General features: G+C 38.6%; 1 protein-coding gene across 1 annotated transcript in view; it reads right to left on the bottom strand.

Moving 5' to 3' along the window:
• The window catches only part of LOC104403578 (microtubule-associated serine/threonine-protein kinase 2-like), a 103,327-nt gene extending 77,435 nt beyond the window's left edge, over positions 1–25,892 (bottom strand). Inside the window, 2 exon segments of the mRNA XM_010011766.1 lie at positions 23,683–23,889; positions 25,834–25,892. Of these exon segments, the coding sequence (XP_010010068.1) occupies positions 23,683–23,889; positions 25,834–25,883 (257 nt within the window). The 5' untranslated portion in view covers positions 25,884–25,892.
• Positions 25,893–26,202: the final 310 nt, after the last annotated feature.

Below are 26,202 nucleotides of genomic sequence, written 5' to 3'. Positions count from 1 at the left end.
GACTTTAACAGGGGAGATTCAGGTTAGATTTAAGGAAGAAGTTCTTTAAAGTGAGGGTGGTGAGGCACTGGAACAGGTTGCTCAGAGAAGTGATAAATGCTCCATCCCTGGCAGTGTTCAAAGCCAGTTTGGACAAAGCCTTGGGCAATGTGGTCTAGTGGGAGGCATCCCTGCCCATGGTAGGGGGGATGGAAGTAGATGATCTTAAAGTCCTTTCCAACCCAAACCATTCTGTGATTCTAATTCATAATTAAAGAACTAGAAATAAGTAAGTATTATTTTTACAACTTATGTGTAACAAACTTCAGCACAAACTCACAAGCACAGGCAAACATAGCTTGAATTTTCTGAGTCCAAGAAGGGAAAGAAAGGATTGTTAAATTAAATTAGCCTATTTCTGCATAAGTAAAAGATTGTTGTAAACTACATTTCTGGGAGCTGGGTATAATAATATCCCACTTTTTTTGCTGTACAAGTTCTGTTCCTCCACAAAGTCCAAAACCAACAAGGTCAACATGAAACCAAATGAGACCCCTGAAAACTGCAGAAAGAACAAGAATGAAGACACAGAGCAAGATAAATGCAAACACAGAAAGTCAGGTCTTCAAATTCCACAGCAATCATGCTTAAATTAAGTCTGCTAATTGTAACATACTAATTTACCGTGCAATCAAGATTGGAACGAAATTGAACGACAGGAAAACACACGATATACTGGAAATAAGTAATTTCAAATGCCACTGCAGAATTCAAGCTAGTTTCCTTAGAGATCAAAGATTCAAGGAAGGACTGTTGTAATACGTTCTTTCAGAACATTTCCTTCAACAGAAGCCCACATCTCTTTGGGTCCCGGCGTCTCTCTTCTAGTACATGCTCACTGGCAGCATCCTCAGCACCACATAAAACATGTAAAGCGACATTTGCACCTTCTATTAATTGTGAAACACAGCAGGCAGTAATGATAATGGGGAGACTAATGAAAGCATCATACTGCTATACAAGCATAGCATTTGCTTAGGTTTTTAATACATGACTAAGCTTTGTCTTCAAATAGAATATCAGTCGAATGCCAATTCCCCAGTCTTGAGGCATTTTTCTGGAAAAGATCATGATTAATTTAGCTTACAGTCTCAAAACACGCTTTGCCTAAAACGATAGCCAAGAGACACTAGTATCAGGTGGCCTGGATTTCACAGCTGGCACAAGGACACCCCTGCACAGGACTCATACGCATTCCCCTTCTGAATCCCAATTCTCTGGACCTTTCTACTTTCAGCCAACACAGTACCAAAAGCAAGTGTGCCAGAACAGCCTTCAAAACTAAACTTTTAAGAGGCTTGGAATAAATTATGAGATTTTGCTATTGAAGTGCTTATTATTTTGTCTACAAGCCTACTCTAAAGAGCACTTTGGTATTACTCTGTAGTCCTCTAAATAATAGAAAAAAAAAATTGGGTATGGACTGAGGAAAACTATTCAGGGAATATCTGATAATTAGCTACAAATGTAGAAGCAAATCACTTCAAAGGTTATTTTCCTTAATGCTTTGAACTAATGTATACTTTCTCATTATGGTAACTGAGAAGGGAGTCAATACTAAGCGTTCAGCACCTGACCGAAAACTAAGTAATTTGCCTCCAGGTAGGTGTATGGTTATAGAAGCTGATATGTCATACACCATTTCTCTCAGTCCCTTAAATAAGGTCTGCTTTTTATAAAAAACATTTTGTCCTAAGGTGTGCAGTTCCTTGTTAACATCAGCATTCAGCTGCCATTAAAATAACAGGAATCCCAAGTGCACCTGAGAACATCTTGCTTGATTTGTTCCTCACACGACCTTTTAAAGAAGGAGCTGCAAAGACAAATGACACAGCACAGGCAAAGGTTCCAAAGAACCAGATACATCTACAAGTCCATCCCAAAGCTTTAAGCTGATGGGCGCTCTGGATTTAAAACTCACTTGTCAGAGACAAACAACAGTTGAAATAAGCAGATGTACAGACTTTGTAAGGATTCAAATACCCAAATGTGTCGACTTCAATCATACACAAGAACTGCACATTTCCAGGCAAAACACATGTCTATATGTACTTTTTCTGTCTTCACTGATCTGTCTCTGTGAAGTTCAGAATCTCCCTTCTCCTCCTACCTCTTCTGAAACCAGTCTCTTTCCCCAGTACTTCATTTTGCTCAGCTAAAACATCAATGTAAAATTGCTTTATATTCAGCAGCCTGCTTCACAAGAAGGATCCAAATAACTAATGCAATCCTCCATGATCTTTGTGTTGTTTAGTTTCCTCTTCACAAAAGTTCTGACTTGAAAAACTGGTTTGTCCTGGGCAATAGCCAAGTGTTCATACATGAGAGTTTCCATTCGAACAAAGAGCTTTCAAGGCTTAAAATTTCAGTGTTAACCCTGTAGGACACTTTGGGGTTTAGTCTAGCAGGGAAACAGCCAACGGTATTCAAAACCAATTTAAAGTCTGATTTACACAGACATTATTCCAAATAAACATGAAACTACAAACAAACCAGGCATATTCTAAACTGTTGGAACAACTCCAGAGGAAGCCACGAGGATGATATGGGGGCTCAAACACCTCTCGTATGAAGACAGGCTGAGAAAAATGGGGCTGTTCAGCCTGGAGAAACAAAGCTGTGTGGAGACCTCAGAGCAGCCTTCCAGTATCTGAAGGGGGCCTATAAGAGTGCTGGAGAGGGACTCTTCATCAGGGACAGTAGGGATAGAACAAGGGGTAATGGGTTTAAACTGAAACGGGGGAAGTTCAGATTAGATCTAAGGAAGAAGTTCTTCACAGTGAGGGTGGGGAGGCACTGGAATGTGTTGCCCAAGGAACTTGTAAATGCTCCATCCCTGGCAGTGTTCAAGGCCAGGTTGGACAGAGCCTTGGGCAACATGGTTTGGTACGAGGTGTCCCTGCCCATGGCAGGGGAGTTGGAAGTAGATGATCTTAAGGTCCTTTCCAACACTAACTATTCTATGATGCTATGATTCTATGATTCCCTGAATCATTACACTTCTTCTGGATATTAGGAGGACACTCCTTCCATTCATGGCAAACCAGTCTATGTCATTGTATTTAGCAGCACAAATACCACGTAATGGACAGTGTACTGGACCCTCCACAAAACCCATCCATTAGCAAGCAAAATAACCATTACATTTTCATGCAATCAAAAAGACTATCCTCATAAAGAGCTTTTCAGAAGATAAGGTAGATCTTTTTTACCCACCCCCTCCAACAGTGTTTTTTTCCTAAGGCAATATTGAAATACTGCCACAAATAATTTGAATGAAATTTCCTCTCCAACTAGGAGAGTCAGGAGGCCATTTAATATGCTACGGTAGGTTAAAAAAAAATTGAGCTAAATATTATCAAAAGCATCAGATTTCCAGGCCTTTCACATCCTTTCCAACGTAATGGAAACATTTCTTATTCATTTAGGCAAGGAAATGTGTGGCATGACAGCTGTCAATTTAAAGTTAATTACAGCATAGATTCGTATTTTTAAGATTAGCTTTATGTTACTCCGAAAAAGTAAGTACTTTGCTAGTGTCAAACTAATTGTATTTCTTCAAAGTGACAATGTATATATGGAGGAGGTGGCTTTTGTGGACACACACAGCTTTTAATGTCAATCTAGATGAATCAGCATAAAAAACACATTTGAAGGCATACGTATGGACTCATACAGTCTTGTTATGGTAGCTTAAAAGTTAGCATGAATACATAAGTGCCATCAGAAAGCCTTGTTACATGTTCCTGGCCGCCTCCTTATTTCCCACTCACTTGTTTACATCCCAGTGAAAGGTGGTTTCTCTTATTGTTTGTGAATATTTCAGTAATAAAGCATTTTGCTTAGTTACCGAGGAACTGTTTATAATGAAAAACAATGATTTCCATTGTATTTCAGATACATCTGAGTCTCAGATTTTAGAGGTGATTTGCTACTTAAAGATTCTTTTACACTTTAAGGGTAGTTAATTCCTGTGATTTTAACAAATTACTGAACTACTGCATCACTGATGCCCTTTCACTGAAAGGAAATGAGAAAAGACAATTAAAGGATCAATGGCAATTGTGGACACAAACCCAGCACATCATTCCTAACAGAAATCCACCTTTGTCGTCTCCTAGACTTATCTTTCAAGTCACTTCTATACACAGATCTTTGATCTTAACTTCACAAAAAGAAAGTCACTGGACAAAAGTGAAATTATTCAAATCCATAGTCACAGTCTGTTCCACCCAGACAGAATTAAACTGCTCAAAAAAATGAGGAACCATTAGAAATCATCATTCAAAGTCAGTTTTTCATGACCAACGAACACCCACTTGCACAATTCTACACTGCCGTAAATATCAAATTGCAAGAGTACAGTCAAGATACGCCCAAAGTGCAAAGAAACAGAAGGATTTAAAAACAGAGGCCTTTAACTTAAATACAACAGAATTATGCCTTATCTTTCCATAATCCAATTTCAACACACAATGCCTCAGCACAGCTGATACCAGAATGCCAACCTCAAGTGCCCTTTGAACCGAGAAATTCTCATATTTCTTCTATAGTTCAAAATCATAAATATTTATACAGAACCAGTTTGACAGGTAAATCTGATTTATGCTTATGTCACCCCTCCCATGACAAATGTACGTATTTACAGTTTGCTCTTGACTTTCTCTATCCTTCCGGGAATACACTCAAGAAGAAAGAAGCCAGCCACTTTGACCGGAGGAGCAGATGGTTCACTTTTACAGTACCATTAGCTGCAGCAAGAATCCCACCAGCTGCATGAGAGAGCTCATTTCAACAAAATGTTGCAAGGGGAAAGAGGAATCCTTCCCATTTGCCTCCTAATGTACCAAAAGCCATATGGGAATGAAGCCCTTTAGGATTTTTAGTATGTGTCAGAAGCCACCATTACAGCGAAATATGTCATTGCACGTTAGTCAGAATACCACTAATAACCCTTCCTAGGGATGCAAAAACAAATTAAAAACTAAGAGAAATCAAAGGTGGCAAAGCCCAGAACTAAGAGCACATAAGCTATCACAAACACAGTAGGACCATACAGAAATATTACAAAGAGATCAGAGGAAAACTGTATCAAATATTTGACACAGCAAAAAATTCTCTGCTGCTAAAAATGCCCACCCAAGATTGCAACGTTAAAGAAGAAATGGAAATAGAAATCATAATTTTTAAAAGTAAGAAGTTTCCCAAGAAGTGAGCATTAAGCTTTGCAAGAGGGCCAATTAAAACAGATACGGTACTTCACTCCAAGTGCCCAGATGCCATAATCCTGAGAACGCACAGAAACACTCAGGTCCCAGCACTGCAACACACTAGAGCTACAGTGACCACTCTCATAGCCCAGATACTCTTGGGAGCAAAGCTACTACATACATGTGTAGACATGGTTTCAGAACCAAAGCCCCAGCAAGACTCACAATACAACAGTGTGCCGTATGAACTAGCTGATTTATCACAATAGGTGTAAGACCAGCCCAACCTGCCTATCCATCTCCCCCAAGATGGTAGGCAAAGAGCTTACAGAGCGCCAGTGGAGTGTGGCCGGAGGTGATATTCCCAGCAAACTGTCACACATGCTCAAATATTTCATTTCTAAGGCTAACTGAAGGCTGTGGTTTCTGTGCTGTGTGGAATAGGGTTTCCACCACATGACTTTGTGCAGCAGCTCTCTGCTATGAATCTTCATAGAGCTGTTTGATCATTTTGAAATATCTAATAGTCATTTATGGAATTAAATCAATAAAAACTCATGTCTTTTCCATTAAGATGCACTGCAGATTTACAGATCAATTTCTTTCTTTTTTGTACTTCAACTACTAGCAAATAAATGGAATTGTAAATTTTGAGTAGGAGCTTTCTGGCCAAATATTGTACCTGAACCCTTGTCAGAATTTCTCATATTGTTTCTGTCCTCAATGTCCAATTTTAAATTCAGAGTGGCACACTAAAAGGTATTGAAAAATAAAGACACTTTATTCTTGTTATGCGAAACTCTGCAGGTGTCCACTCTGTATAGAAGTCCATGATTGTTGACTTTTCACAAAATACTACCTTTATGCACACTGAATACATCTGTGTCCTGGGTTCAGCTACAGCAGTCATTTTTTCTCCTTCTTAGTAGCTGGTGCAGTGCTGTGTTTTTGACTTTCCGTCTGGGAACAATGCTGATAACACCGATGTTTTTAGTTGTTGCTAAGTAATGTTTACTCTGACCAAGGACTTTCTCAGTCTCATGCTTTGCCAGAGAGGAGGGGAAGCCAGGAGGAAGCAGAGACAGGACCCCTGACCCAAACTGGCCCAAGGGCTATTCCATACCACAGCACGTCATGCCCAGTACAGAAACTGGGGGGAGTTACCCGGAAGGCCCAGATCGCTGCTCGGGTCGGGCTGGGTATCGGTCGGCGGGGGGTGAGCGGTTGTGTCCTTTTCCCTTGTTATTCCTCTTATCATTATTATTGGTAGCAGTAGTGGTTTGTATTATACCTTAGTTAATGGAGAGCTGTTATCTCAACTCGTGGGAGTTACATTCCTCCAATTCTCCTTCCCATCCCTCCGGGAGCGGGGGGAGGAAGGAAAAGGGGGGGAGTGAGCGAGCGGCTGCGTGGTTCCAAGTTGCCGGCTGGGCTTGAACCACGACAATCTGGAATGGAGCGAGCTTTCGAAAAACAAAGTTCTGCAAGCAGGAGCAAGAAATGAGTTGCTCCATGAGCTGCAGGTCTAACACAAGATTATTTTCTTACAGAACAGTGTCCTTCCCTCACCTGCACTAACCCAACTCCTTCACTCCTCCTCGCTCTGCCCATCTCACCTTGCTCTCACAGTGAGCCAAGTCTCATTACACCATGCTGCTTCCATGCTAACCAGTTGGCACCCAAGAGCACCTGAAAGCCAAGTCCTACCTACCTCATTCTTTGGAAATGGAGGCACAAGACAACAATTGTCCCCCCTTTCCTCTCCTCAGCCAAGTTCAAGAAATCTGTAAGGAAATGCTGAGCTTTATCTCTGCTAGTTCTATTCCTCCACCAAACCACTGCTGCAAGTGCTCAATGAGTGTGAAAGTTACTGCTAGGAGCAGAGATCAACACACAACCTAAATCGCAAGGAGCTCTTTTCCTTTAGAAAACCGGCTAAAGACAACAAAACTTATATTTGAAAGGAATAACAGCTCTGACGTAATTCTTTGCAACTAAGATCTAATTTTATTTACAAAATCTTTCTTCACCACTGGTAAAATTTCTGAAACACATTGTCAGCACAGAAGACAACTTCGATAAAATTAAAACACAAATGTGGAATGACAGCAGGAAATAGAGAGCCTTCCAATACTTTACTATGTAGAAGCTACAATGCTCAAAAAAGATTAATACAATTTCTGATAGCTGATGAACAAAATTCACACTAAAAATAAAGTCAAATATTATATTCTCTCACATAGATTTCTAACTGTATCAAATCTACTGCTGAGAAATTCTGATACTAGCTGCAACTGTTTACTCATAAACCTAAATATACTGCTTTAGTCAGGATTAACTACTTACCATATTCACCAGTAAGTTTTCAGGCTACATACGTTAAGCTCCACAGAGCACCTGATGAGCAATAATTATGTTGGTATTTCCCAGTCTTGAAGGGACACCACTGTACTGCATCAGACCTGATACCATTCATTAGTTTACACACTTCAATGTGATTTTATCAAAATCTGGAGAGTAGCACAAATACAAACACTCATCCTATTAACTATTACGTTAATATATTTGCACCTCCAATTAAAAAATGTTAAATGTATTAAGAATTATTTAAAATTCAAGGTTATGCATATCTTTAAGATGACTGTAAGTGCTCTAAGTCAAAATATTTGCAAGCCCTGCCTTGTGCTGCCTATTTCATCATAACACTGTTTTGCTACTTTGAATACGAAAGCAGCTTGCTCTCCGTAAAGCATCTATCCATCATTCTGTAGAAAAAAACCCTCTTATCACATCCACATACTCTGAGAAGTACAGAACAATGCATTTAAATACATACCTTAAAAAGAATGAACAGTGGATCTGCACAGTATGATTTTTACAATGAATACAATCACAAATCATTAAGAAATTAAGAAATCGTACCTAATACACTATGAATATTATTTAATCTGTTCAGAAAAGAGGAAAGCAAGCCTAAACAGTATTAAAACAAGTACCTTAGAAAAACATCGTAAGAATTACTGGCAAAATCCTTAGATTACCTTTTGGATCGTCTCAACATGCTGGTAGCAGGCAGAGAGAAATTGGACAGCACTGTCCAAAAGGAGTCAGACATGATCTTTAAAAGCTTTCATTGCTGGGAAAATGCAGCACAATCAAGCCACCAGCAATAAATAAGGAACTAAATAATACCAGTGACAGAGCCAATGCAAATTCCCTGTAGACCTTGCAAGCTGTTCCATTAACGTGAGGCAGGCAGGCAAGCGTACATACTGCTGCTGTTTCCACTGCCTCTGTTTTCTCCCGGCTCCATCCCTGCCTCCCTCCCTCCACCTTAGGAGGCAGTGCAAAATGAGATATTTATTCCCTTCCTAATATAGACACTTTAAAACTGAAGTTTGTTGCATACACAGCATACATGCTTTACATACATCTCTCTGTGTTCATGCAATTACAATCACAAGGATTTTCAAGCAAAATGATAACTGGGCTCTGTCTACAATCCTGAATAACACGCAAGGTTTAAGCTGTGTCTGCACAGAGAGCACCACTGGCTGCCTAGTTACTGGTTTTATTTTGAAATGGTGGCCCTTCTGCTTCCTAATGACATGAGGCATATCAGGGGCATTTTGCTGATTTTAATTAATCTTCCATCTTTAAACAAATCCCACTTTTTACCTTAAGTAAATCAAGTGCATTTGGGGAGTGCAGGGGGAGCGGTGGGAGGAGATAAAAGGAAGCAGCTGACAATATTACAGTGCCACCTAAGATCAGTTTAAAAACAGAAATCCATTCTCCTCCTAAAGTCAGCCACACCACATACACGTCAGTCACAGTAAACATGAACTCCTACCTAGCACTTGGTGCCTACAAAACAACTCAACCAGCTGAAACAAAACGCAACTCGTGTGATGCGCACCAGAGGGTTCCCACACACACCCTTGCACATCAGCCACAAGTTCGCTTTCCCCTCTTTGCGCCTGTAGAAACTCCTTGCCATGTTTTTGCTTTTTCCAGGGTCTAAACAAAACCTCACTGTAGCTGCCTTTTCTTTCCTTTATTTTCTTTTTAGTTCAATATGCAATCTATTTTCTTTCTATTGTGGCTTTTTTAAGCACTTCTGCCAGTAGGAAAGCTAATGACGTTCTCATATTTCAGCCTTCTTGAGTGGCTTTTTATCACAGACATGAGAAAGATGACAATCAACAGCTGGCACTGCCTTCCATGCACAATACAGCCCTTAAAACACACATAAATGTCTGCGAGAAAGAAATCCCAGTAGGCTGCCTTTAGCTTTTCACAGAATCACATGAAAGAATTAGATGGCCTTCCTAACCCTCCATTAAATAACAGCACATTTTAAATACATACATTTATCAAGAATCATAGTATCTGATTCAGCAAAGCATGCCCTTCCATCTGAGCTTTAAAGCAGGGAAATGGGATTTTGAGTGCTACGGGAACCAAATCTCTGCTCAACACAACCATCCCTTCTAGTGCTTTTAAACATTTGTATCAAATGAATCTAAATCACATTTTGGTTTGATTTCACAAAGTTAATTTAGAGTACAACCAGACAAAACTCTGCCACTGTCTACTACTGATGAGAAAGAACAAACACATTCATTTTTGTAGCCACATAATAACCTATACCAATGAAGTGTAGAACTAAGGAACAGCATTTTAGCCTTTATGTGACTTTCCAATTCCAATAAACTATGGTTTTGAAAAGGTATAACAATACTCAGATTTACATATTTAAACAAATCATGTTTAGCTGACAGATTTACATTCCCCAGTAATAATGGGGGGGGGGGGAAGTACTTAGTTAACTAACAAAATAAAGCCATTTCAACAAAAATTAATTCCTGACTGCTTATAGTTAGCAAATAAGATCACAACCAGCTAGAACACCTGTATTCATATGAATTGCAGGGTCTTTTTCAGAATTGACTGAAAATTCAGTAGTTGAATGCATATCATTCATAACATCACTATGGTCAGCACCAGCTCTTTCACATCCCCCCTTATGGGAAAGACACAAAAAGGAGAAGCCATTTTAGGAGAACACTCTCCATTGGCATCAGTGACTGACTGCTCTGCGGTAGCATTAACCCAGTGAAACCCTGTCCATCCTCCACCATTCTTGGGGAGCCCAGGGCACCCAAAGCAGGGCAAGGGAATGGAGCATTTGCTATCACTGGAAACCCGTCCATCCACTGATTTAACATGCTCCTGCAGGCACTTACCCAAAACCTGGAAAATGCACTTTGGGAATTATATAACCCTGGTTCACACAAACAGCAGGAATTTCTTTAACACTTCATATTCCTGCTTTTCAAAAAGCCTGTTCCACATGTCAATAGCAAAATCTAATCCGGCAAATCAGCATCTGCAAAGAGCTCATTTTGGGACTGTCCCCAAACATCAACCACAGAGAAATTCAGAGAACCCAAAAATACGTGAAGACACCATACTCGGAGATGCAGTGTTTTTGCTACAAAAACAGAAGAACACAATGAAACTGTCAAACATCTTTCATAAATATGGCATGTCTTAAAACACGACAATGACAACATTTGCAGAATTCACTTCAGTTGTAACAAATGTATGAAGCATAAGGATTCTCACATCTACAATGACAAATGAAATCCTTCTAAGGAACTATATTACTGTCACTGCATGATAAGCAAAACATTTTGCAAAATTAGGATTAGAAACTTCTCATTAGTTTAAAAATATAGCCTTTTGCATACCAAAAAGCATGTCAAGAAAAATATCACATTCACAAATAGGTTACAAGATGAGTTTTCTATTTTTGTTTAACTCATAAAAACATTAATATGAATTCCTGATCCTGAGCAATTCCAAGCCTGAAGAAACCTCTTTCCTTATAAAATTCTTCTACTTGCCTTTCAGGATATTCAGTCTCCATCAATCTCCCTAATGCACCTTCTCCTTTTCATGCCCAACTTGTCCTCAGAAAAGACCACCTGCAGAACATTTCAGCAGCTCCTGTGATGATGAAGTATTCTCTGTCGACCAAATGTGTAGTTTCCAGGGCCCTCCTAATGACACTGCATCCACTGGACAGTTATAAATAGCCAATGTCAACGACTTCCCCAATTTCTCATCTTTACCATTACCAAAGTAGGACATTAATTAAGCCTGACATTAAATGAGAATGCAATTAGGCAAACAGTCCACACGAAACCCACTACTTTCTGGACTTCTTTCATAGCAGCTACATTTATCACTAAATAAATTCACTTGGCACAAGACCATCTTCTTTTAAATAAAATCTATCATTTTAAAAGTAAGCTAAACTTCTTGTAAAGTTTGAGGCCGTACCAAGGAGATCATTGAGGTCACTCTCAGTCACAGAACAGTTTGAGTTGGAAGGGACCTTAAAGATCATCTAGTTCCAAACCCCCTTCCAGGGTGATCCTGCCCCTCTACTCTGCTCTTGTGAGACCTCACTTGCAGCACTGTGTTCAGTTCTGGTGTCCTCAACACAAAAAGGACATGGAGCTGTTGGAGCAAGTACAGAGGAGGGCCACGAAGACGGTAAGAGGGCTGGAGCACCTCCCTTATGAAGACAGGCTGAGGAGGTTGGGGCTGTTCACCCTGGAGAAGAGAAGACTGGGGGGAGCCCTCAGAGCGGCCTTCCAGTATCTGAAGGGGCCTACAAGAGTACTGGAGAGGGACTCTTCATTAGGGACTGTAGTGGTAGGACAAGGGGTAATGGCTTCGAACTTAAACAGGGGAAGTCCAGGTTAGATATAAGGAAGAAGTTCTTTACAGTGAAGGTGGTAAGGAGCTGGAATGGGTTGCCCAGAGAAGTGGTAAATGCTCCATCCCTGGCAGCGTTCAAGGCCAGGTTGGACAGAGCCTTGGGTGACATGGTTTGGTGCGAGGTGTCCCTGCTCACAGCAGGGGGTTGGAAGCAGATAATCTTACGGTCCTTTCCAACCCAAATCATTCTATGATTCTATGATTCCATGAAACAGAATAACCCAAAGTTCAAAATTCTTGTGACTGACCACATTTTAAATTGACTATATATCAAGTTCCCACAAAATATTCTTGATTATATTTGTTTAAATATTTCAACCAGAATAAAATGTGTAGTAATCCAGTAGTTTTCAAATGAAGATAAATTTCCTGAGTCACATTATGGTAAAGGAAAGCTTACAATGGAAGCCAGCTGAAATACTAACTGGAAAAAACCTACCTCTTCTTAATTATTCAGTCACTCAAATAGCTACATTGTATCAAGTGTCACATAAATAGCTGATAGTTTCAGATTTAACTTTTGTTAATAGTCATACAACTTTTCTGAATAGCCTCAAACCCACTAATGATTCACTAGAAATATCCAGACACTAAAACTGTTTTACTAGCAGAACTAAACTGTCTATAGGGGTCATTAAAGAGAAGATATGTTCTTTCTCTAGAAATAGAGTATCAAATTTATTTTAAACATTAAACGGTATACCCAACATGCACAAAAAATTATTCTACTATAAGTAAACGTAAGTCAATGCACATGAACTGAAGAGATACCGGCTCTATATCACTAACAATATGGTTAAAAACTCTAGCAGAAAACTTTGGTCTTTCATTATGAAGAAAGGAGAAAATATTCTTCCTATACTTTTCTAAAGAAAAGGAGGGTTCCTTTAAGAAAAAATTCATGGAAGATGTGTGTTGAGCTATTTGGGGCATCATTATTATTTGAAGAGTGACCTACGCAAATGAAGAGTGTCTCAGCAAATGAACAGTGTCTGAACAGACGGCAATCTCAAGACATGTAACAGTCTGACAGAAAACATTAAGTTGAATATATCTTTAAGGTTCTTTTTTCTATTGTTATTTGCTGGGTTATACAATCTTTGATTGCTTTCTTTTTTTGGCAGAAAACACCCCACCTCCAGAAATCATCAAAACAATCCAGAAGAGCCATACACTCTTCTACTACAACGTTTCACACAGGTTTCAATTGCTACCTCTGTATAAAACGGCTTCCAAAAACACATTATATGAGATTAAACTAAGACCTGATGTTCCAATTTTTGGGAGGTGAAGAACAACCAAACTTGTCTCTGGTGTGCATTTCCCATGCAGGAAACATCTAGTGTCTGCACTAGTTAATGATTCAACAGATCAGAAACATTTACTGAACCAGCTATCAGGCACTGCACACTCATACACCCGAATTAAAGCTGCCAGCTTCTCATGTAACTTTAATCCAGCACAGTTACTGAACTAACAGGGGTTGCAATCATTATGGACAGCCTGAAACATTATCTAATTCACTACAATACCACTGCACAGCTTAATCATAAGCAACTGCTCTGATTTCATAGTCCTAAAACAACTCTTACAAAATTGTACTCAGATATAGAGGGTGTTAACTATAGCTCTACCATCACAGTCAGTATTTTCCAACTGAAAACACTACCAAATAGTGGTAAGAAGCAAGCACTGCTAAAACACAAAGTTAATTGTGCCCAAAATCCTAACAGCATTTAATAAGATTCTTTCTTTGTTTTTCTATTTACAACAGTATCATTTATTTGTATGCTATTATTCCATACAATATTCTTCAAAAATAACACCAGTAAGATGTTTGGCAAATTCAACAGAACATAAACTAAATGATTTCAAGCTCACAAAATTGATGATTGGGCTCAGATGTCATGGAAAGGTCAATTACGCTCATTAAATAAGTACTAGAACTTGCGTTCTTTCCCGAGCCACATCGTCTCCACGTGTTATTCAAATGTCAGTTGTCTGATTTAATCAAATGTAACTTCAGTATGTGATTCAACGCCATAAAAAATGAGAAATGTTATTTGAAAAATGACAATACTGAACATCAGTTCTGAAAATGTCACTTCATGTTTAGACAGAAATCTTTTAACATTTTATCTCAAATATTCTTGAAAACACTTAGTAACACTTGTGAGAAACACAAGAGAAGAGCTGCTATAACCTTGACACTCTCATCCAAAGATCTTCCCTCCTCTTCACCAACTGAAATTTATCCAAAGGAAAACCTAGATTGAGCCTCTTGTTGCCACCAAAGCATTTCTTCATCTTTATCATGTATTATTTATCACAAGGCACTTAAAACTTTCTAACCTTTAATACAATGTTAATTTACTATGCAACAGCATTTGCAGTCAGGAAGTTATCTTAATCTCTTCCCCTGACACTCCAACCAGCATCAGCCTCTCCATTGAGAAGAAAAGCACTTCATCAACTTCAGTTCTTTGCAGAATTCTTCTACATCTGCTCCCTACGCTGAGTAATGAGACACGGCTATTGCTAAATTCTCCCTAACAGGGGTTTTGTATATATTCCAAAGAAAACATAGCACTTGATAGACATTATCCATAACCCATTACAACAAGACTGCTGCAGCACAGCAGATTTGAAAAAGCAGGTGTTATTACCCTCTGTTTTACAGGGAAACTGCAGTGTGGAGTTTATAGGACAAATTAAGAGACACTTTGTGTCTTTGCAAGGGTTGAGGACTGAACAGTAACTACCAGTGGATGGTTACTACTAATCCACAGTAACACACAAGCAATTAAGATTAAATGAACCAAAAGAGCAAAGAGGGAATGGAGCTGTATTTCAGAGAGTGAATTAGAGAGCCTTTTTGCTACCCAGATCGCAATTACTAGCTCACAAAAGCAAAAAGGGTGTCCCTCACCCATACAAGACTGCAAACTCCCCACACCCATCTCACGGCAGCAACCCGTGCACACAGCATGCCAAGGCTCAACATGGTGCCTCCAGGCGCGGGGCTACTCATGGTCACTAGTGAGCTGGGAGTGCCTTTACCTGCTTGACAGCACATTACCCAGAAGACCAAATCAAGACTGAACTCTCAAACAAGCTCTGGCATCTGATTTGTTTGTTTCCAGGTATAATTCAGGCTGTTTGCTCCAACCTGAACCTCCGGTGCTGGACCTTTGACTTCCCAGCTTTTTTCCCCATTTCTTTATTAACACACTTAGGCTCAGCTGAAATGCTAAGGGTATTGTAAAGCCCTCGCATTTACCACAGTTTTTCTGAGACAAAAAGCTTCTTTTGTAGGATGTTGGCTAAGAAGAGTTATTCTGGGAGCAAGGGGAATGCTAATGTAATGAACAGACTAAGAGGATGAATTTTACATTTTCAAGCATAAATTCTTAATGAAGTTAGAGCATGGGATAAGAATAGACTTTACAAAATAAGCCATGGCACAGAAGAGACATGAGAAATCAAAACCATGCTTGGGAAACATCATGAGTGCTGGTATACTCAAAAAAAAAAAAAAAAGAAAAGATTAAAAGTTCATCCAGTTTTAAAGGCAGAATTGCATCCCAATTTGGCAGTGATTTTTTAACAGAAATTGGTCCCTACTTTACTTATTCCTTTGGAATAATATGAATTTTCACAGCAAAAACTTAGCTTTTAATCTTAAAGTCTAGGAAAGATGTTAAAACATATCATCAACCAACAGGCAAACAAACTACTCAAGGTTGTGAGCCTCAGAAAAATAGATGATGGACAAGACAGACGGAACATGAGAACAAGGCCAGGACACTGATTTTTATAACAGTACAAATTGATACAACTCTATAAACTGTTTTACAGTAATTCTGAGAAACCCACAAAGGTGATACATTACAAAAATAATCTTTCCTAAAATATACATAATATTTAGAATCTTTTAGAACAAAGAAATTTACTTCATATATGACTTCTAACATGTATGTCCTCCTATATATAGAAGTAGGGAGGTCTGGAACACAGAAGCCAAATTAATAAATTAAGACGAACTGTCTCAAACTGAATTCCCTGATTTGAAATTAAATACAGAATAGACACATATGGAACTTCTACTGATTTCTACAGCCTCCAGAGAAAAATTCATTTTAAAATATTAATAACAAAGCTTAAAAGTTTAAAATGCTTAATCTTACTACACTCTAAGGTAACACATTAAAAATGGCACAAATAAGTAACATAGCTAGAAACAAAAATACATAACAGAAATGCTCATTTTTAAAATAAATGACTTACATAGCCCACCTCAACAGTGATCTTTAAACCACCTCAGATATAAAGAAAAGAGAAAATATTCAGAAATGGGAATATTCATCTTACACTCACTTTACTTTCTTCTCTTCCAAATTGTGATTAGCAAATCAAACACTATACAGATTTTATAGGTTAGAGTGTGAAATATCAAAATTTAAACAAAATTTATGCAATTTCTTAATATTTTCTTACAAAACCAAATTTAGGCTTCTATAAAACTGCAACTAGTAATAAAAGCAAGCTTGTCAAATTATTTGGTAGAACACACAAACTAGGAAACAAACAGATAAGTCATGCATGCAACACTACCTGCTTGCCCAAAGAACCTACTTTCCGCAGAGAAAATAAGACTTGCAAAATGAATAAATAAAGTACTTTTCACAATACCAACCACTTACAACAATAGTATGTAGAACACAGACTGTGGCGTTCTATGGTGTAGTCTGCAGCTGCCCTTATTCTCAGTAGGAAGGGGAGAGTTGCAGAAGCGACAGGTCACAGTTTTATGATCCATCTTGATATCAGAGGAGGCTGCGCACACTAAGCTATGGGGTGCAGGCTGGAACACGTCCCCTTGGGCTGTTCCTCTATGTCAAAGATGAACGCAGCTGTAATCAACTCAATTTTGTCCAAAGGAATTGCAGGTTCTCTGCAAGGGCAACGCAGATACTTGTGACTTTAAAAGGAACACTTCAGGTCAATATCTGTGTGTTGATTCACTTGGAAACTGGACATTTAATGATTCTGGAATCTTCTAACTTCTCAGAAGCAGAAAGGATGAACAGTTGCATTAAAATGAAGTGTGGAGGAAAGCTGATAGGGATTTTTACCATATTTCTTTTGGTTGAACTCTTTTGCCCTAAAAATTTGCTGAGAATTATAACCTGAGCTGATGTTATTTTAATTTTCTCATCTATTCACAAATAAAACTGAGAATCACAGGAACAAAAATTGGAACAACAAAGAGAGCACCAGAAAAAAATAATATTCATCTTCCAGACAAGCTATAACCCAAATTTTCATTATCACTTCTACTTGTGCTGCCAAGTCTTCTAATAAAATCAGAAGTATTACTTCCACAACTTTTTTTGTGTGTGTGTTCATATAAATAAATGCCTATCTCATCAGCCCAGCGATGTGACAAGTTGACTCTCATTGCATAGCAAGTCTTTCCCAGATGGCTGGATCAATAACATCCCTGCTCTAAAGACCTGAAAGTCTAAAGAAAGGAAAGGATGGGAAGGAAAACAAAAGCACGCAGAGCTCTTTCACCACAGCAAAGATTACTGTTTGAAGATTTTATTTTAGAACATTAATAATTCATAATGACAGTGTAATGTAAACTAGGTTAGAAGATTATGCTCTCAAGTACCACACAAGGGATTGAATGACAGAATAACAACTAGCCAAAGCAGCAAAAATACAGGAAATAAAAGAGAGGAAGAGAGCACTTGGAGGACTAGAACAACCAAATTTGAGATGAATGAACAAACCAGGAACAGAGATACTGAAGAAAAGGGGAGGACAGATGCAGCCTGTAGAAAAGAGTACGCAAGGATATAGCATAGAAGTGAAGCTCTGCTGCAGGCCTTCTGGCATGGTAGTTTTCAATATCCAAACAAGAGCTTAAAATTGACCCAAAAATTCAGCATAGCTCAGGTTAGCAAGACGTAGCTGAAATGGAATACAATTTTAAAAACTGGTGCAATGTTACCCTGAAATCTTCTTTCCTTCTTTACATTCTGAACTTCCCTCAAGCTTTCAGGCTATTAATGATCCACTAGATGGTTTATCTGTCAACATTAGAAATTGCAACTCGTGGCTTCAAACAGCAATTGTTTAAGAAAACAGGTATCTCCTGCTCATAGGTAGGAATAGCCCTGTGCTAATGCAAGCAGCTGTGTCACATAATCCCTGTTTCTCCCTAGCTCAAGTCCATTAAGTTGGCACTAGGTTCACGCTATTTGTGCATCTCTACTATTAGTGCTTCAGTATGGGATGTCAACAGGCCTGTTTGCACATTCGCCTATTTTCCAAGTCAAAACTAAAAATAGCATATGGTGGCCTCATAGTACAATTAAAAACAAATTTTGGAAGATGCATGAGACTGTCCATCAACAATAATAAACACATGACTGCCTGGTTAAAAATATATATTTATTTCTCAGAGTTATTCCCCTGCCAGGAATCTTTCAGCACAGGAGTTGTTTCTGTATCCGTGTTCAAGATCAAAAGGTCTTTGAAGGAGAAACTATGTGGAAGGAAGGATTTTGCACAGAACTGAGCACACCACTATCATTTGAGGAAATCAGTGTTTTCTGAGGGTAATGACAGAAAAAGAAAAGCTTCAATATTTACTACAGTCTCTTAAGAATCTTCTAAGCTTTTTGTTCCTCACTAAAAGTTGGTAACTTGTCCCAACCATCCCAAACTCTTTGAACAGGGTAGGGGTAGTAAATGAGTCAGCTTATGTGCAGGTACAGCAGCAGATCACAGCCTTCAAACACAATTATATAGAAAAAACAGTTACAAAACACTTGGACTATAGGTGAAATGGCTAGCAAACATTAAAGCCCTCCAACTTCTCAAGTCACAAATACATACACCCCTTTGGTAGCCTCCGATTTCCCAAGGCAAACTACCAGGTCATACTTTACAAGTGGTCCCACTGAGGCCAGCCAAATGGTGAGCCAGAGAGAAAAGAATTCACACCTCGAGGTCCAGACTGAAGGGTTTAACTCTTCTGCTACTGCAGCTCCAGGCAGAATATAGGCATTTTAGCATTTAAAGAATCATAGAATCATAGAATAGTTAAGGTTGGAAAGGACCTTAAGATCATCTACTTCCAACCCCCCTGCCATGGGCAGGGACACCACACACTAAACTATGTCGCCCAAGGCTCTGTCCAGCCTGGCCTTGAACAACTCCAGGGTTGGAGCATTCACAACTTCCTTGGGCAACCCATTCCAGTGCCTCACCACCCTCACTGTAAAGAACTTCTTCCTTATATCTAACCTAAAGTTCCCCTGTTGAAGTTTGAAGCCATTACCCCTTGTCCTACCACTAGAGTCCCTAATGAAGAGTCCCTCCCCAGCATCCTTGTAGGCCCCCTTCAGATATACAATGCCTTGACATGAAAAAACTACAACATTCAGACCACAATGCCTCAGTATTTCCAACCACATTGCAAGCAAATGGACAGTTTCTGATCAGCATAAGAAGAACAAAAAGACATCTGAGCCTGCCAAGTTTTAGGTATCACCAATATGTCCCTCCCCTGTAGTCTCCTCCTAGATGGGAAAAACTATTCCCAAGAATAATAACTTGTAGAAAAGAAAAGGAATAAAAAGAAAAATTTCCATTAAAAAAGAAATTAATTCAGGGAAACTCATTCACTCATTCAATGTGAGATGTAGATTACAATTCAGTTGCCAAAAGATTACCTACTCAAAATTCACCATTTCACATTTTGCATAATGATATATTCACAAAGTTGTTCTGTTACTCATTATTCCTGAATTGCTTATCTACTCTGTTTCCAAAAGTGACATTATACTGTCTTGCAGTCAACTCTGACCAATTATTTAGCACATTTAAGAAAGCAGAACCTGTACCAAACCAAGCACTAAACCAGGAGGGTATCACTTGCTGCAAACCCAGAACAATTTTCAAATGCCATTCAAGATGAATATAGTCCTCTTCATTAATCCTCTGACATTTGTCAAATACGAAATTCTAACTAAAATAAACTCTTAAGACCTGTATCAAGTGAGTTTAAACTAAAAGGAAATTTAAGTAGAGATAGGAAATTATCAGCAACTCTTGAGAAGCTTTTGGGTATTTCAAAATAAAAGTATAAAGAACCTCGTTAAGTCTGAATCCTGAAATGCTTATCTTCCCTAAAAATAGGGAACTTCTCCCATTTACAGGTGCTGCCCTGCTCTTGTAAAATATATGTAGCCTTCAAAACCCAAGAGAGTAGACTCACTGAGGACACTGCACACCAAACCACACTCAGACACCCAAACAAGCCATAGCTCTAGATATAGGTCTCCCCTCATCCGTTGCAACAGCTTACACAAAAAAGGCTTTAACAGGCAACTCTCCCAGTACATTTGCTGAACGTCTATATCTACTCTGGTTACTTACCACAGCTATTGATTAAATACTTGTTTCCCAGAATAGGCTTTTTATGTAAATATATTCATATATTCTTAAATTATATCACAGATGTCCGTAAAATTCTAATTATATAAAACTCATAACATTATAATTACACACTGATCAAGTAATTACGTACTGTGCTCAAACACTAAGTATTTTGGAGCAACATTAAGTTTCCCATTTTGTTTTACTTAAGACAGCAAGGATCTGACCACCATCACATTAGAGATGATGACCAGATTTTGTAAAGGCTAGATAAAAAAAAAAAAATCCATGAAACTATTTTGCAAAGCTATAAAAAATTAATAGCTATTATCAATAGACATTATTGAAACTAGAATCTCCAAGGGAAAACAGTCCTAGAAAAATAATCTCTACCATATAAACCTATAAGAACATATTCCACAACTAGGATGAATTCATTAAATCAAAACAGCATGAGAAAAATCATCGAATAATGCAGCTGAACCCAACTCTTCCCTTGATTTGCTAGGATAAAGCAAATTTCCACTGAGACTTCACCTCACCTGCAGCACCCAGAGATGCCAGAAATATGGCACTTGAACACTTTCATCCTATTATCACAAACAAATTAATCCATTTCCAGCTTATATCTTGCCAAAGGTGTTACAGGGAGTGTAATGTTTTTTTGAAATGGGGGAAATGCATGGGTCTTTAATCTCAAGGCCTATTGCTTCCAAGTTAGAACAATTAATTCATGACATCTTTTAAGCAACATGATAACAAGAAATGCTATAAATCATATTTTGATTAAAGGACAAATATGGCGTACAAAGGACTTGCCAACTCATAAATAGGACCAGCTGTGAATCATGGCCTTGTTTTCTCCTTCAGTAATTTGACTTCCCTGCCACCCCCACAAGAGTGCAAGCCAGATCCCAAACACGAAACTCAGTACTTTCTGGACACCATTCTCTTTTCTTCCTAAAGATACATGACCTTAATTCCAACCCACAGCTGCATCAACTATAGCAGTCTTATTTCACCTGCTATCAAATTTATTACTGTAATGCTGCCACTCCACATTTCCTTTTGCTCTTTTGAAAGGTTTACATTCTTTTCAACTGTTCAAAGGTTATGTATAAAATATTTGCATTCTTAGATTCTTTTACAAACCATGGAATTCCATGCTGACTTGTCCCAAGATGTGCCAACGTTGTCCACATAAAAATATCAACAACATGAACTACAAGCAACGTAGATTCTTGCAAATGCAATATACCAGAAGTAAAAAGTGAGAAATTATTAATAAGACATAAGTTTTTCTATTTAATTTTTCCACCAGTTCCTAGTATCATTTGCATATCCATGGAAATGAACCACTGCCTGGCTAACCTGAGGGTGTTAAGCTGAGTAGATCAATGATAGCAGTAACTTGCCAAGATGAACCTTTGCTCTAAGCAAGCAGGAATGGCTATCACTGGCACTGTAACCAAGTAAACAAAACTACAACAAAGGAAGACTGGATAAAACAGGATCAAGAGCTGCACAGGTGAAAGCAACAAGGACAAAAATAAAAAGTTACTATAGTGGACCTAAGCTCTTACACAGAGCCATGTATCTGTGAATCATCAACCATTCAGTATTTAGAAAGCAGATGGCTGGAAGGTCCCCATATGTGAAAAACATGTTAGCAAGAAGAGTCCATAGTAACAGTGGAATATAACCTGACACTAAGACTTTTATATGAACTGTTCTTAAAGAGAAAAATATACATGGACCCATGTCAAAAGCTTGAAGATAGAAGGATTCCAGAGAAAAAAAAAGCAGTATCAAAAAAGCTTTTGAAACTAATCAATAATCCAAAAAGAACAGTTCTCAACTGACGTTAACAGTAATCTAATTTTGATACTTAATTGAACTTACCAGTCTGTCAATTAGCCCCAAAGCTAAACAGCATTTAATCGCATTTAATCACCCTTGTTATAAAGGAACATTACCCAATACCCGCCCTTAAATAACAAACATGTATTTAAAATTATATTGATGAAAATGACATTAAAATGTTAGGAGACAGCTCTTTGGCCACTGCCCATCACCTCACTGCAAGTGCTGCTAAGATGAGCACCTTATTAAGAATTTTCCCTAAGTGCTGCCCAGCACGCAGGGAAAGCAGCAGGGACACTGGGCAAGCACCTCTCATCGTGGCAGTGCACAATAAGTACAGACACATGCTACATCCCTTTCCTTCGCTGACAACCTGATTTCCACTCAACACATGTGATAGATGTTACTGCCCATTAGAGGGACAGATGCCTAAAATAGCTCAACTTCACATTTTCTAGTTACTCTTACCAGAGCTGGCCAGCAAGAGCAATCTTCCTCTGAAATAACAGTCTAGATCCAGGGGCTATTGCATTACCACCTGATGAGTAACTGAAATTTGACCGGCTACATCCACACTGCAGCATGTGAACTTCAAAACCAGCCCTCTGATGGCTATGCTGGCTCAAGTTTTAAGTAGGTGCCTCCGAGCTCCGATTTCATAACTGCACACACAAAGATCTCTAGCTTGGTTTAGCCTTGGTCTGTGACTCTCTCACTAGGTGAAGTTTCCTCTTAGTGAAGAAGCTGAAGGTTTCCACTGCGGCCACTGATGGCCAAGCATGTTCCATAGTAGCACAATATGGAGGAAGAGCTAATCCTGAAGGAAGAATACATCAGCCAAGCTCTCAAATGCTTTAATGGAAACCCAGCTGGTTTGAAGTTGCTTCGGTTTACAAACTCTTGTACCCCACACTTAAGCCTGCTAACAACAGGCTTGATTTTACTCATTATCCTTTGTAGATGCTGTATTTGGAGACAGAGACTTCAACCTGTTAACTTCTCCAAGAAACTAATGTGGATTTACAGAGCACAGTACCTTAGCTGAGACCCACTATTCTAGGCAGGGCTTTTTTAGGACACTCTACACCAGTTTACTTTTAAGTTGGTTTTCTTGACATCAGCCATGCCTGTGAGGGTTCTTTTGCTACATGGTAGAAGCTGCACATGTACTTGGAAGCTAGCACAAGGTACAACCAGAAATTTGCATGCACACACGGGTGGACAGGTTTCCATTCCTTAATTCATTTTATTTTCTGTAAGTTCATAAATGGTCACACAAACACCAAACGGTTAGAAATTCCTAGTCGATACCTCTCCTTACCTCCACTGAAAAGGATGGCTGTAGCATGGACTAGATGGATTGCTGTGGGGTTGTGAGTTCAGGTAAAATACGAGAGGAGAAGTAACAAGTGCACAGTCAGCACTAAATGGGAATTTAAGGTGCTGCAGACCTGGAGCAGATGTAGGAGAGAACATGTGCTGATGAACATCATTTCCTCGGCAGTGGGAGAACAAAGGAGAGGAGATTCTGACAAGGTACCACAGTTGGAAAAAAAAAAACATAAATCAGGGTCAATATCACATCTTCTGTTTCAATTTTAAAAAAGAGAGAGACTTCCAAAATATAAGTTATATCTTCTAAATGCAATAAACTAAGTGGTCAAAGTCATCCTTCCAATTATTGTCCAAACCAAAATGTATTTTTCAGCCAATTTAGTATCTGTTCAATGTTATTTTTCCGCTATGAAAATCTTCCAACCTGGAATTATCCAAATCCTTTTCTGTAGTGATTCCCAGGCTTTCTGGAATACACACCATTTAATGTAAATCCTTAATGTAAAACTTTCAATTGAGAAAAATAACAAATTGATAACGGCAACCCATATAGACATTGACCATTTATATCACAGCCTTCACAATTTGGGAGCCATGGTTCCATGCCACACTGTGGCAACAACAGAAATATGCCACTGTTAAAACATGAATTACACAAACCATTAACTAGGAAATAACAGCACTGACAGTGTTTTAGAACAACAACTAAGTAAGCCTGAAAGCAGCACTGCAAAGTAGCTTTATCCTAATTTTAGCAATGGGGAAACTGAGGCACAAAGAAGTTAAGTGACTTGTCCACAGGACATCCATTGCAGTGTCAGGATTACAGCTGAGGACGCTGCTCCCCAGCTCTGTGCTTGGTTCTGTGCACTATAGTGTGTTGAGGGTTAGCAGCCAACACGCATCCATATACACAGAGAGCACAAACAATTTCCCAAAGTAGCTGCTTTCCAAAAAGCTGCAAACAGACTTCAACATAAGCATAAAAATGAGGTTCTAACACCTACTTTATTGAACTATACACGATGAGATGTCCTTCACTAGAAATAAAGTAAAAGTTAACATACAAATACTGGTATTGTAAAGTGTGCTTATGCGTTAGAAACTTGTTACACTAGCTTCAAACTAGTTACAAATAGTGCCACTGTATTCTTACAACTCTAACTCTGATTTTGATTGAGGGCTGAAAAAGGTTTCTATTTACTATATTTAAACACAAAAGTGAGCAAAAGGGATAGCTGGGGAGTGCTTCAGCTTTTGTTTAGTATTCAGACATTTTACACTGAAAGTCCTGAAGTCAAGCATGTTTGCCAGTGTTCCTTGCTTTAAATTTCCTAATGAATCCAAATACTCATCAGTAAGTAACCTCTGGATACTGGAAATCCTCTCCACCAACAATCTCTGCTTAAAAAGCTGATGAGCTTTACAGTCCACAGGCAGAAAAGGTTAAGACTGCCTCATACCCTGCTCCTCCCTTCACTATGTGACAGATTCATTTAACCTCCTCTACTTATAAACATAATATTAAATACACAATTTCCTTAATTTTACCTAGTAGAAATAATAAATCTAATTACAAACTTCATAAATAGCAATTTTCATTAGTATATTTCAAAGCATTTAAAAAGGACAGAAGCATTAAAAAGTAATTGCTTGTTTAAATTTCATCTGTAGAAATACATGTCGCAATGTAAGTAAAGATTATTTGCTTCAAATCTAAGAGTTTTCAATAGGATTCGTAACTTTAAAAGATAGTAAAGGTAGCAACTCCTGGAGATTTGAGCCCTTTGACAGCTTCCTGGCAGATTATTAAAAACACTTTTTAAATCTGACAAGTGATCAAACTAGAAAGATAGTTACAAGCATTCAGTTGCTATATTAATTAATGTTTGGTACAAAACCTAACCACAATATACCTCATTTAAAAACATTTAAATGTTGCTCTGTTCTGGCTATACTTTGTGGTAAATGTTCCACAAAAGTAAAACAGTAAAGTTGCCAAATGAAATTTCGTGTACAGCCAAAATAAGCATCACAGATAAAGAAACTTCTAACAAACAGAAAATTCTGACTTGTTTTTCTTCATAGTTTCAATTTGAAATGTTTACGTGCAATTTATTTTCACAACAGTCCTTACTGGATTCGCAGAGATGGGGCTCCAAGCCTCTGTTTCCTCCGTTTCATCATTGTGCTGATACACTGTGTTTCTTTCCAGCATGTAAGAGGCTTAGAGCCAGAAAGGAGAGCCCACCGTTATCACTCCAACGCAGAGCACAGAACAATCAGTGCAGTTCAAGCTCTTCATATGCCCCCAGTGTCAGAGAGACCTCAAGAGTTCAGTAATAGTCCAGATTAATCACACAATTCATGTCAAAAACCTAATTATTTTTAAAGAAAAAATACAGAAAAAGTCTTCTACAGGTCTATTCATCCAGGGAAAGGAAACAAAGCCCACCAGTATGATAGGAGAGCACGGAAGAGTCCAAGACACAAACTGGCCATCTGA

This window comes from Nestor notabilis, unplaced genomic scaffold (genome assembly GCF_000696875.1).
Source record: "Nestor notabilis isolate BGI_N333 unplaced genomic scaffold, ASM69687v1 scaffold19233, whole genome shotgun sequence".
NCBI lineage: Eukaryota > Metazoa > Chordata > Aves > Psittaciformes > Psittacidae > Nestor > Nestor notabilis.
The sequence above is the reverse complement of the archived record's forward strand: the minus strand, read 5'-3'. Positions and strand labels throughout refer to the sequence as shown.